The sequence below is a fragment of the Coffea arabica genome, chromosome 2c (genome assembly GCF_036785885.1).
Source record: "Coffea arabica cultivar ET-39 chromosome 2c, Coffea Arabica ET-39 HiFi, whole genome shotgun sequence".
Classification (NCBI taxonomy): domain Eukaryota; kingdom Viridiplantae; phylum Streptophyta; class Magnoliopsida; order Gentianales; family Rubiaceae; genus Coffea; species Coffea arabica.
This window is the reverse complement of record NC_092312.1, coordinates 4,145,880-4,159,649: the sequence shown is the minus strand read 5'-3', so window position 1 is coordinate 4,159,649 and position 13,770 is coordinate 4,145,880. Positions and strand designations below refer to the sequence as shown.

Sequence of the window (13,770 nt, the reverse complement as noted above, 5' to 3'; positions counted from 1 at the left end):
TTTTTTTATTTTTTATTTTTATGAAGCAGCACATGTTGATTGCGACGCACTGGTGTCAGAAGCTTGAACATGCATAGCCAATATCCAAACTTCCTTCTGGATTTAGAGGGCTAGCAGTGATCACAAATATCCCATGTTTGTTACGGGGTGCAGGATGCAGTAATTGTTGAAGGCTGAAATGATTTAAAACAACAATAATGTCCCTCGCCATACAACAGCAGATTATGTTCTACGCATATTCAGAAAGGAGGATCAGTTGATATTGTGAGGCTAGCATCTTGTAAATTGCGTGGAAAATCAAAACCTGACATAAAATCATCCCCAAAGATCACCGCTCCAGCAGCTAATGCTCCAGCACCTAGTCCCACCCCAATACCAGGTCCCCTGCTGCTGCTGCGTCCAGGTGCTGGTCCAGATGATGGCATGTTCATGTAACTAGGCCGCAAATCATCTGTCCTCGGTAGAGAGGTATGTATATAGCCGACATTTGAGGGTGGTGGGGGTGGGGGTAGGGGTGGAGCTCTTGGTGGTTGATAGCTTGTTCCCCCGGCTGGTGCATAGCTTGGACCCGTTGGTATATTGGGATAATTCCGAGGAAATGGAAGTGGATGGGCATACTGGCTGCTTGTCTGCGGCTGACTTCCTGGCTGCAGCGGTGAGGGTGCAGGAAATTGTGAATGCAGGGGTCCGTGCCCAATATCCAAGTTAATTCCCATGCTGTTATCCATGAGCTTAAATCCTTCCTCATCACCTGAGAAACCAAAATTTCACAAATTTCACGAGGACATACATCGAAACTCGTTGATTCTAAGGATCCTACAGTCCAAACCCTTAAATTGTGTGGAAAGCATTATTGCTGTTCAATAATAGACATAGCCCATGCGCCAGAAGGAAAATTGCAGTATGCAGGAATCCGAACAAAGAGACTGATGAGGTTTGGTTCTCGTGAGAAAAAAGAAAGTCATGATGATGAGGGAGTCCGTAATTGTACCTTGGTATGAGCTAGACTCTTCCCTTTCTTCTGATATTCGGATTGAGATATCAACAAATCCTCGAGGTTTGTTTGTATTCTTCTTTCTCAGCTGAAAACTTCCTACTTCTTCCACCGGTTTTGGAACCTCAGAATTCTTCAAGTACTTCTCCAGAAATTCCTTAAGAATCACCGTTGTCGTTCCCAAGAGCCTTTCTCTAAGAAAGACGGGTTCTCTACTATAGACCTCGACGTGGAGGGCCATATCTTGGAAGTTAGGTTCAGAAGGATCAACCCCTGTCGAGAATTTGGTTTTCCAAACTGGATTAGCATTTCCCGAAGCATCTATCCTGGTGCAGTATTTGTTGTTAGTATCAATCCACCCAACGGCAAACCACTGGCGCTTCCACACTGAAGATGTTCGCCGGAGTCCCCTAGCAGAAATCAGGCAGACCTCAACCCATAGTTTTCCCATCACAGCTAAGATTCAATCGTGAAACGAAGACAGAACGGCAACAGAGGTTGCTTTCTGAAAAGTTCTTCCAACTCTGTAAAGAAGAGTTGATAAGGAAAAGAGAAAGTTAACAACTTTGTACCATTCCAGACTAATGTTACCCACAGGCCAAGAGAATTCCTTATCCATCACGACTTTCTAAATCTCTGTCACCTTTTTGTCGAGCAAATGACCCGTAAATCCATACCAAGAGGAGAGGAATCAGAACAAAAGTCAAAAGTTTGTCCAGCATAAAGTGGAAGAAAATTAGATGGATGGCCCACTCATGCGGCAATTTATCAAAAAAAAAAAAAAAAAAGGCTTGTTAACTGAACAACTTAAAAGCCTGTTAGAATGGTACATGAAATTGTTTGGCGATGCAGCACATCCCTTTCAGCTGGTCTAAAGAAGGGAAACACTTTAACCCAGTGCTCACAAGGAGCACAAAGTCCTACTCCATTAACTTACTGCCTGAAGAGTGCTGTGCGGTAAATCAGTAAATGGAATAGAGTGCCTATGGAACCCTTCAACTTTGAGGCCAGTCAATAGAAGTTCTACGTAGATTGCAATCCAATTATCTGAAGAACAGAGCATTCTGCATCTGCACGGTCATGGAAAGAGAGATTACGAACTCTACTATTGTCTTGATGGGGGACTTAAAAGTAGCTTTCTGCCAGCATATATAGCAGTCTGATGTGCATCAGGACAGCTAGATGTCCCAGTATACATCATTGTAGTGGAACCAAGAATATCTTCTCCAAATCCACATGCTTTAAAGAATAGCCTGAGGGTGAATACAAGGGCCATGTTAGCTTCAAAAGATACCCTTTTCCGAAAAATTGCAGGAAATAAGATCGATACCTACATTGATAAAAAAAAAAATGTGTTGATGATACAAGTAAATTATTTGAGATAATTTTGTAAAAAAATACTGTAATACTTTTTTAATGTGATATATGTGAGATAAAAAGATGATTGAAAAATGTGTTGATGATGAAAACAAATCAGTGTGTGTAAATAAGGTGGAAATAATGTGTAATCCAAACACACTGAATTACTGAAACTTAAAACTTTACCCCTCTTTCTCAGAGCAAAGGGCGGATATATCGTACACCCCTTTGCCAGTAAGCATTCTGCAAGAAATATTGGAGTGCTTAGACATCTTTCAGAGCTTGACTACCAAAAATTTTGAACAACTAGCACATTATGTAGCAAATGTATTTCCCATTATGCTTAGCTCTGCAGTCAGCAACCCCAAACAATCCTTCCCACAAAATGGTAAATGAATAGAGAAAAACCTGCAGGTAATACTAGGTAGAATGTTTCCTCGATGCTACACCACAATTACAACATGCCAAAAATGAATAACGGTAGAAAATTAAACTACACTTGGCTGATTAACTCAATATTACCGATCAGTAAAAGCTGAACAGTTCCTCGCATATACTTGTTAATTGAACTTTCGTCTCCTTCAAAACAATATAAGCAAATGATTTTCCTTAATGATTCCCAAATTCCAAGCAATGCCTAGAACCCTAGAATCTTAAAAATATCTAGTCCCATTACAACCTTATAATTCTTTGAACAATCCTCCGCCCAATTCCTCTACCCTGGAGAGAAGGGATCACCTGAAATGCACTGAAAAACAACTACATTAGAAGGAAAATAAAATAAAAATGACCTTTTCAGAAGGAAAAGTGTTCCGACCATGACATCATAGATGGAAGCAGTTAGCCCTAAATCAGAAACAGCGCGTCCAAACCCCACAAGCTTCCCGTTATCTGGAGTCACCGGCATCACTCGCTGAATCCAATTCCCACCAATGCCCATCCATCTTGTCCCGACTTCAGCAGTGGACGATAAATCATTAGCTAATTCGGGTTTCGTGAAGACCGATACGACAACGGAGCTATTGGACAGAGCAGTTCGGAGTTTGCCGACGTCTATAAGCTCTACGCGGCAATCGGAGTCGAGCTTAGGGAAGCGGTGGCAGGAGTGGTTGCAGAGAGCGTAGAGGTGCTGGAGATGGCTTGGGTTTACGTGGGATGGGTTTGTGGAGATGTACAATGGCGGCGGGGATGAAATCTGGTTGGTTATTTTTAGCGGGGAATGGAGGAAATTGGCGGGAATACAGCTGCCGTAAGCGGAGGTTGCAACGGCGGCCATCTCCGTTTAATCACGTTATTCTCTAATTTCTCCACCACACAGTTGCATACGTAATCTTTTTGGGGCAACGCCACAGGCTAAGGATGGGAAAAACAAACGAGGCACTTTCAAGAGATGGGTTTCCCTCAAAAAAAAAAAAAAAAAAAAAAACTTTCGACTTTGAAGAGATGGTTAATATTTCTATTTTAAATTTTAAGAAATAATTCCGGATTGTCTCCTAATGCATAAGAGGCATTGGTACGTTGATGATTGGGCGGTACGGATTTTTCATAAACATGAGATGCGATTTATCTAATACCCAAAATTAGAGTATTAACCCACCCATATGTGAGTGGATGTCCTGTAATATTAAGTTATTAAATTATGAATTTCTTATTAAGAATTATATATAACAATCATTAAGGATGCTAATCAAAGTTAAGGGATGTCAAATTCGGTCTGGAGTGAAGGGCTTTGCTTGATTCATTATCTCTCCTATTTAATTCAAGGATCGAGCCGCTCCTATTAATCACACCGTTAATTCAAAAGCAATGTTGTGGACTCCGGTGATCAAAATCAAATTTGAGTTAACATATTATTGCTCTCTAGTTTGAGAAAATGTTTTTGAAGAGGCTATGCTAATTGCTAAGACTAAGGGCGTATTTGGTAAAACTTAAGTCTAAAATCTAAAATATGAAGTTTGAATCTATTAAGTTGTTAAATTGTTAACTACTAAATATGATATATTTGAATGCGTATCACATTCAGTGATAAATGAATAACTTATCACTTAATTTTGGGAACAAGATTTGCCTAGAAAATTCAGTGCCATTTAATTAATTCAAATGTTCAATTTTTAGTTATCAAACAGTTTGAATATATTAAGATCTGAATCCATTAAATTTAACCCCTGAATTAGATTATCCTACAATGCCTAAATGAAATCAACAGGATGGTGGACCAGAAGAGAATTAACAGTTCAGATAAGGGAACAAGAAGAGATTAAGAAAAAAAAAGGGGGGGGGGGGGGGGGGGGGATGAGATGGAGGAAGAAGCACAGTGCCCCAAATAAAGGAGGATAGTTTTAAGGTAACATAAACAAGCTTAGCTACTTCCAAGACTTGATCCAGCTGAAGTTACATGCTGGAGGCCCTTTCGTATCTTTGAATTAGAATTTGGACACCTTGACCGGGTTCTACGATCATGCGGTAAGCTGGAGAATGTCGGTACTTGGGAGATAAAGAGAAGGTGAACTTGGAGATTATGAGGGAAATCACCACTTTCATTTGAACCAAAGCAAAATTTCGGCCTAAGCACAATCTTGGGCCTACGCCAAAGGGGACATAAACTTGAGGCAATTTGCAGGCACCAGAAATTCCATTTGCAAATCGCTCAGGCTTGAACTCATTTGCATCTGATCCCCAAATTTCAGGGTCACGATGCAAGGTTGGTATCAATGTCCATATGCAGACGCCTTTAGGCACCAGTAGGTGCCCAATTTGAGCGTCTTCAAGTGCCTCCCGCGACACAAATGCTGCTGGTGGATATAACCGCATCACTTCATGAATCACCATTTTCACCTGCAATAGCAAAGCCAGGAAATGCATGCAGCCAAAAATGAGGTTATTCCTTGTTAACTATGAATCTCGTAATGATTACAAATTAAGATTCATGTCTGGTGCTTTAACGTCTTGAAAACGCTAGACAAAACTGACGTGAATAAAGTTCTACGCTGACATAAAATGGATACCATTTTCATCTTGGGGAGAGAATCAGCATCAATTGAGCCATCTGGACAAACTTGAGCTATTTCATCGCGGATACGATCTTGCCATTCTGGGTGCAGAGCTAGAAGCATCAAGCACCATGATATAGCAACAGCAGTGGACTCGTGCCCGGCGAAGTAAATATTTTTGCAGTTGTCGACAATGAATTTCTTAGACGAATTCTTGCCCACATCATTGATAGCCCCTTCTAGTATCAGTTGCAATAGATCCTTCTCCGATGGAAATTCCTGTGAGCATTCTTCTCCGCGTTGTGCTATGGTTTCCCATATCAGCGACTCTATCTCCTTTTCCAAACTTCGAATCTCCTTTTGCTGTTTGCTTGGAAAAAATCTGCCCAATGGATGATGTTAGGTGTTACTTTCTACATGTACCGTTTTACTTTGTTTTTGTGTCAAAATGTGATCCAAGTATAGGCCAAGAAACACCATACCCCAGTGTAGGGATACCAAAAAGTACACTTTGATTTGCAATGACTTTCTGGAGGGTTCTGAGCTTTGAGAATATCATCTTGCCTTCGAAATAGGAGCTCCCAAAGCAGGCCCTTGATATCACATCAGCCGAGACACCCCTCAGGTCCCCCTCCACTCTGATCTCTGCAGTTGTTCCGCCTTGGGCTTCAATGCTGGCTTCCCATTTGGCCATCAATGGCTCTGCTGATTGCAACATCAGACCTACCATGCCCTGAAATGAATTTTAATCTAGCAGCCTCACTCGCACAGCAATTAACTCTCTAGTTTCAACTTTCAAGTCAATTATGTACAATTCAACTCATATGCAGTTCCGTTTATTGCAAACTTATTTACCTTGACCTTGTCGCTGAAGAACTCAGGGGCAACAATTTTCCTCTGCTGCGCCCATGCATGGCCATTAGACCTCAAAATTCCAGTGCCAAGCATAGGTGCAAGCCTTTTGGTAACATACGAAGGCTTCCCAAGATCCAAACTAGTACTGAGGTTCATCTCCTTGACTAGCTCCGGATGGTTTACGTACAGATGCCGTTTGTTTCCTGTTGAGTATGTGTATATGGGGCCTGTATCCAATAACAATTCCAAGTGATGCAAGGATCCATAGGACTAAAAAAAGAAAGATCAGAAAACGATAGGAGGTAGAAACAAAAGTAACGCTAAGGATTGGCCGTGGTGAACAATTGATTGGTCTGGCCAATGGCCAATCATGCATGCAGTACATCCGCTGGTAGAAATAATTGCAGCTGCGTATGATTGATTAGAAGGACGCGAGGCTAATTCGAGAATCAAAGATTGTGTGTTTCACCATTGTACAAATTGCACATGATTGCCGTCAGAGTGTTCCCCGATAAAAACATTATAACCCAAATGTGCTGAAGTAAAAGGGCGTACAACTTTGACAGAAGAGTGTACGAGGACTTAACACGTTTGTCAAAGCATGTCCCATAACCCGGGCAATTATTGCTTTGAACGGCAAACATCCATCGACCATCGACCAAATAAGGAAAAGTTTCCTCATCTGTTATCTCAATTCAGCAAGAGTCGCTATCTTTGTTTTCTTTGCTTTTGAAACTCTTAAAAAAGATGTGGCAGACATGAAAATCTGTACCTTTCCTACGGTATAACATGGATGAATATCTGCATCCTTGGATGAGCATCTCTTCCATTTCCCAAATCAAACTCACTTGATATCAGGTTTTATGATGCAAATCTAGTCCATTTCTAAAGTAGAGGGAAGGTTCCCTCTCCCCTGGCCCGGACAGCCTCAATGTAGCAACCTGCTGTTATTACGGGTCCTTTTTCCCAGGATGTTTCAGTGCTCAATCTTGACTTAAAAGAATATCAAATGCTGGGTTGCAATTCAAAGTGCAGCTCTAAAAGGGCAACTTATTAGTTTGAGCTGCAACCCAAAATTAAATGTTGCTCTAGATTTTTTTACGTCCAGCATAACTAGTCACAATTAACCAACCACAAAAGGGTATTCTTATGTGTAGTTGTGCACTGAAGTTAAAATGCTGGTACTTGGTTAAGTATTGATGGATTAAACCATGGGTTACTCTTGCCATCTTCTAATGGCAGTGCCATTCGAGATTTAATAATTCAGAAACAGATGATCAGGCTCCCAAAGTCCGAGTAATTGCTAATCTTTCAAGAGGAAGGATTGGTGTTATATATGCCTTGTTCTTTAGTGAAACAGCATTTTAGCTAGTACAAGAGATCGAGAAAGTAGACACAGGTCCTGACCCCCAAAAATTAAAGGACACAAGTATGGGAAAAAAAAAGACAACAAAAATGCTATAGAAACAGACTCATCAGTCCTTCAACCAAATTACCATATGTACTCCTTTTTTCAAAAAAAAAAAAAAAAAAAAAAAAATTTTTTTGCTCAGCACTCATGTACCCCCTCTTTTCTTGGAAGTGATGTGTCCAAATTATTGATCGAATCTAATCACTTTCAGTCTATTACCGATCACGGGTGGACTAAATGAGATTGCTTTGCTGATCTATTCCAGGATATCAAGGACGTCTCTTTCTTCTTTTCTAATTTTTTTAGGCCTAGCTCTGCATTCGTTGCTTTTATTTGTCTTAGATAGATGGAAGTAGTTGTCAAAAGGACAAATATCCAGACAATCCGGAGCTTATCTTGGCTAAGACATAAAAATGCTTTTGGAGTAATAAGGTTAATGACTCCAAAATAACTTCTAAAGCATCCTGACAAAATTATTACTTTATGTTTCAAGAGCCCTCATCAACTTTTGATGATCAGATAAAGAATTCAAAGCAGACTTAAGTATGTTTTTAATAAACAAACACAAGTAGTTCTCCAACCGACGAAGCCGGATTCTTTAGTTCATCGCTAAAGATAACTTTGCTGACAACATGTACGTAAACACTGGACTCGATAGCACCTTATCGCATTTTTCAAAGATAAAAGTGTCTCTGTCCCTCTAATTATGAACCCAAATGAGTAAAATGAAAGATAACTACGAATGAATATCTATAATGTGTTTATATCTTATTTATGTCAAAGGTGATGCAACCTTGAATGGCATCTGGAATTTTTACTAGTAAAATAATCAAAGGAGGAGGATAAGAAGTTACCGTATTCTTTTCTCCATTGTTCAAAGTATGGGAAGAGAGTGGAGGTGTAGTCATGGGCCACAAATTCGCCAAAATTTGCTGCTTTCATGGCTTTAGCCTGAATCTTCTGCATCTCCTGAACGTTTCCATATAGGAAAGAAGGACAAGGCCCTCTAATTCCTTGCCTCTGAAGTTTCCACAAGAGCCTTTTAGGCTTTAGCCACAGAACGTTGAGGAAGTATGAGGCCAGGCCAATCAGAAGCATGCCCAGAAGGACCCAAGATGAAAGATTCTTCAGAGATACAAGGACAGAGAGGAGGAGGAGAAAGGAGAAGAGAAGGGATTTCATTTTCTTTTTCTTTCTTTTTTTTCACTTTGGCTTCTGCTGCTCTCTTCAAGTCTATGCTTTGAACTGGTTTATAAAGGCCTTGAAGGGACTAATTGGTTGCTAGTTGCTACAGAACAAGACAAAGCATTACGAGGAGGAGAAATTAATAATTCCAGCAGCTAACTGCTTTCTCCCTTTTTTTCTTTTTATTCCCTTGAGAAAACAAAAAATATATGTATATGTATGTGATGTTAATGATTGGTCATTGGGTGATATGCTACTTGCTGAAGCAAAAAAAAAAAAAATGCCTGTCTAACGAGTGCCTGTCATTAAGATATATTTCAAATATCATATTTTTTAAAATATAATATTAATTAAAAAAAGTAAATAAATGTAAGGAAAGGTAATAATTTTAATATATATATATATATATATATACATAGTAAGTTAGGGAAAGTAAATAAATACAAGGGAGGGTATGTAAATTAAATAGAGAAAGTATATAAATGTAAGAGATGATGATAATTGTAATATATATATTTAAATAATAAGTTAGGTGAATTTTAAATATTTTAACCAGTGTCTAACATGCACTTGCTAGAAAATTCAGAAAAAAAAATACTGAGCTGATAAATTGGGAAATTGCAATGACGTCATTATTCCAAAAATTTGGCTCATGACCATTAAGTTGCACTCCCAACTTTTCTCACATCTTTCCCGTTCTGAAGTGGGATTGCCTCCATGCTTCATTATACTTTCGGCGGTGCTGCTTCCTGTTCTTTTGGAAAAAAAAAATGCAATGAGAATGAGGTGTTATTACTTATTAGTCATAAATTAAAAAGCTGCTATGATTATTCTAGTATTAATGGTAATGCAGAGCTGGCTAACATACACTAAAGCCTTATTTGATAACCTAAATTTAACACTTAAATTTAATATATCAAGATTTTAACATAGTCGGATGCATTTGATAACTAAAAATTGAATTAATTAAATGACACTGAATTTTTTAGGCAAAACTTGCTCCAAAAAATAAGTGTTATCACTTAATATGATATGCTGTATCAAATTTAGTATTTAACAATTCAATAACTTAATGGATTCAGATTTCAGTTTTCAAACTTCAATTTTATCAAACACATTCTAAGAGAGAGACTTTAAAATGTTACTTTGTGGATTCACAAGATAGATGAAGTATCATTTAGACATACGATCCTTAAAAAAAAAAAAATTCCCAGTTCAAATACCAAAAACTACTAGAAAATTAATATTATCCAATTTGAATTTTGTTTTTTACTTTAATTTTGAAAAATTCATTGAAGGGCAATAAGACTCAGAGGATGAGGGAGTTAGAATCTCAACCACTTGACATTCATTGGATGATTCGACTATAGATCCAGTGAAAATAATCGAGGGAATGGTAAAACGATAGGTATGCTGATCAAGAAGCATCTTTTGATTGTGACTTTGGAGTCAATAATACGAACGCCTTCTGTCTGATCTAATGCATGCTTATTTGTCTTAATGTCCAAAGAACTTCACTTTAACTTGATTGTCATTTAAGTTCAATTAAGCAGTGAGTTAGAAAGGTTAACTGGATATGGCCTGAAGTCAATTGCTTGGGATTTGGATTTCATGCATGCGTGACCAATTAAGCACACAAAGCAACTAGTAGAGAATTTTCAAGACAGAACAACCTTTTTTTATCCAAATTCAATGACAGAGAAAAGAACAGAAGAGTGTGACATAAACTCCATAGCTTACGAAACACAGTGTGATCAAAACTTGATTTTAATGAATAACGCTCGCGTGGTAGGGATGTATTATACTAGATTTTCCAATAATTGCATCACATTAACAAGTGCGGTGATGTAATTAATATGAGCTTTGAAACTCTATTTGTGTAAGTTTTTAATCAATAGCGTACAAGTGACTAAAAAATTGGGGTGTAGATACCCTTGAATACTGGGTATCTTCTTAGCTAGTAGATTTCATGTAATTAGGAATAGGATTAGCTCATATACTTTAGGCATCATTCAAGATGAGAAATTTTGGATTGCTCAGCGTCGAATTACACTAATTGTATAGTTCCATCGAACCTTTGTTCGAAACTGTAAAGCTTTTGTTAATCTATAAAATTACATATCATTCCGGAAGAAAAAAAAAAAAAAGGTTAGTAGGTTTGATGGGGAGGAGGAAATGATGGGTTGAGAGATTCGAAGAGGAAGTGTAAGCGAAAGATTTTGAATTCATACGCTCGTACTTGCATTAAAAGGAACGGATTTTTCTAACAGGTGCTTTATGATTACTTATTAACACACTTACATTCCATTCAACCTACCATGTATATCGATACTAACAATTACTACTTTATCTTACATTTATACACGTTTTCTAAATTAATTCCATTGCATTTATATTTTTTTCTAATTAATCTTATTTTTTTAAAAAAAAATCTAAACATTTGACATACATCTTAACGAGTGCTCAGACAGACCGAAATAAAAATATTAAATTTGAGACATTTAAAGTTTTAAACTCCAAGTATCTTCCTGTCTTTTATGATTTATGGTTGAATCAGCTCATATATCAAATGGGATCTTTCAAAATAGAGCCAATATAGATATAAGCCCGCGTCGATATGGTGTTGGGATCCCATGGCAGAATAAATTATGTAGTGTTGGAAATCCTACCATAGAATAAACCACGATATGAAGTACTACATAACAATTTAATGATAAATAAGTTACAAGCACGAAAATAAATGACACATAAAATATAACACGGTTTGGTTCTATTATTAAACAAGCATGAAAATAAATGACACGCAGATTTTAATGCGATTAGATTCCATTATTAAGCCTACAATCACAGAGAAAAAAATCAGTTCTTTATCATAAGAAAACAAATTATATACAAGAATATAATTTGAACCCAAATCAAATCCTTGTATAATTTCTCATCTCGTAAGGATCCTTTTCTCACTCGATGTATAAGGCTGCATATCCCTTTTGTAGTATGCTAAACCCCAATTATTTATAGATCTAATTACTTAGCCAGCATTCAAATAATAATTGAAAATAAGTGCTAACGCCTAATTTAATACTGAACAGGAAAGAATCTCTAATTCTTAAACTCATACAATTTCCTAAGTTACTATCTCAAGTAAGTAAAACAATTAGAAAACTAGTTATTTTCATACAAAATAAGAAACCACCTCCAAGAAATTAACCTAATTTTCTAACGTATAGGAGTTTATATGTGTGTGAGCGCATATTCCTGTATAGATGCAAATTCAAAATATGAACCTGCCGTACGTCCAAAACAACAAAGCACACAATATGCGACAGGACTTTTGCCAAGTGAAGCAGCCATAAAGATCCAGTATGGAAAATACTAATACGTCCAAGAATCGTGATTTAATCAAAAAGCGACATACACTCCCCTTAGGAGCATTTTCAAACTAGACAAAGACAAAGCATATTCAAATGCTAGCACCAGTGTGTTGTGACCATGAACCCAATTTCCTCGTGGCCTGAGAGGCATCATTGCCCGGACCCCGGAGCCTGCAAAGCATGTCGTTCGCAAGCGGTTCGATTTGTTTGCAATCCTAGTCCGGAGCCTGCACAGCATGTCGAAAGCGAAAGTAAAGAAAATCCTAGGATTAATAACCCGCCTAAGGTTTTTAGGGGGAAAACATAGCATTTATTTTCGGAAATAGTCACTTAACTTAGAGATTCATGTTTAAGCCCAATTGTTGTGAGAACTAGACATGTTTTATTCCATTCCATCCTTAATAATGCAATATCCTATTAATAGGTGCTCTATTCAACAATTTTGATCCTCTTGGACGTTGCATAAAATTTTATATTTCGGGAGCCTTTAAACTTGGGTAAAGGTATAGCTATTCTACAGAAAAGTCCCGTGTGTTTTTAAATCATACGCATCGTTATCCCATGATTTAAAATAAAGTAAAAAATTGGTGAAAATTATTAGATCAAAATCGTTTGATGTGAACGCGTTGGAATTACGTATAGTTCTTTTGAAAAATGATTTTTCAAAGACAAATTTTGACACGATATACCTGTTTTGCCCCTCAGGTTTTAATAAAACTACCATGGCTCTTCTTTAATTTCGCTTCAAACTCGTAGAAATCTGTAATTTTTACTTATATTGTTAGTGAATGAAACCGATGAATCAAAACTGTTTGTTCAGGCTTTTTTTTACTTATATTATAAGGATATTTTTATTATTTTACTCAAAGTCATTTATTTTAAGGATTTTATTCAAATCACTTCAAATCATGAGATAAAAATCACAAAACTTTTTTTTACAGGACAACTATATATATCACAGTAGGCTATTTTGTTCTTTACGGCCTATAAACTTTTATCCCGTACGTCACTTCTTGTTGTTAAAGTACGCGGGAGATTTGATTTGACTCTGCTTTGATCGAGTGACAAAAGCAACTGTTTTACCAAACGAAAAGCATACTCTATTAAGATATTAGCTACGCACCTCTATTAAGATATTAGCTACGCACTTCTTACAGTCCGTGGGGATCGATTTCAATGCTACAAGAAAATGGCTAAGGGAAAAAATATAGTAGCACTCACTAGACTGAGCCATAGCACCACCCCCCATTATTAAATCATTGTCAATCAAAAAAGAGTGTCACAATTTCGCGCACCAAAGGAGTGACATCTCTTTTTCAAGAATATAAGAAAACGAATACATTCAGGTGCAAAGGAACGCCGCCGATCTACATGTCCAATTTGGATAGAGGCCGCGTTAATTGTAAGCTTGCTTCCTCTCAACGACAAACTTTTCCACTATTACGGGTTAGTTGTATGATTTTTTTTCCAAGAGAAAAGGGAAAATAACAAACTTTCGAGATTAAATTTAGTCTCCGTTGATTATACACACACACACACATATATATATATATATATAACTTTGAAATAATACCAAAATTGTGCCTAACGTATTATGTTTGTTTC

General features: G+C 37.4%; 2 protein-coding genes across 5 annotated transcripts; both read right to left on the bottom strand.

The window, feature by feature from the left end:
- Positions 1–163: 163 nt before the first annotated feature.
- On the bottom strand, positions 164–3,824 carry LOC113725248 (uncharacterized). Of its 4 annotated transcripts, XR_011838789.1 has the most exons (5): positions 3,171–3,824; positions 3,033–3,091; positions 2,540–2,596; positions 992–2,247; positions 164–751 (listed from the first exon to the last, which is right to left on the bottom strand). XR_011838789.1 is itself a non-coding variant. In XM_072073703.1 (2 exons), the coding sequence occupies exons 1-2, from the start codon at positions 1,443–1,445 to the stop codon at positions 240–242; spliced, it is 966 nt and encodes a 321-aa protein (XP_071929804.1). In that variant the 5' UTR covers positions 1,446–2,104; the 3' UTR covers positions 164–239. The 4 variants fall into 4 exon arrangements, 1 of the variants encoding a protein (XP_071929804.1); XR_011838790.1 differs by lacking the exon at positions 164–751 and having other exon boundaries at positions 2,167–2,247; positions 2,876–3,314; XR_011838791.1 differs by lacking the exon at positions 164–751 and having other exon boundaries at positions 2,189–2,324; positions 2,876–3,314.
- Positions 3,825–4,651: 827 nt separating this feature from the next.
- LOC113725243 (cytochrome P450 714A1) lies at positions 4,652–8,872 on the bottom strand. The gene is made up of 5 exons (XM_027248287.2): positions 8,464–8,872; positions 6,199–6,425; positions 5,826–6,076; positions 5,359–5,725; positions 4,652–5,188 (listed from the first exon to the last, which is right to left on the bottom strand). Exons 1-5 carry the CDS (start codon positions 8,789–8,791, stop codon positions 4,745–4,747), a joined length of 1,617 nt encoding a protein of 538 aa, XP_027104088.2. The 5' UTR covers positions 8,792–8,872; the 3' UTR covers positions 4,652–4,744.
- Between the last annotated feature and the right edge of the window lie 4,898 nt (positions 8,873–13,770).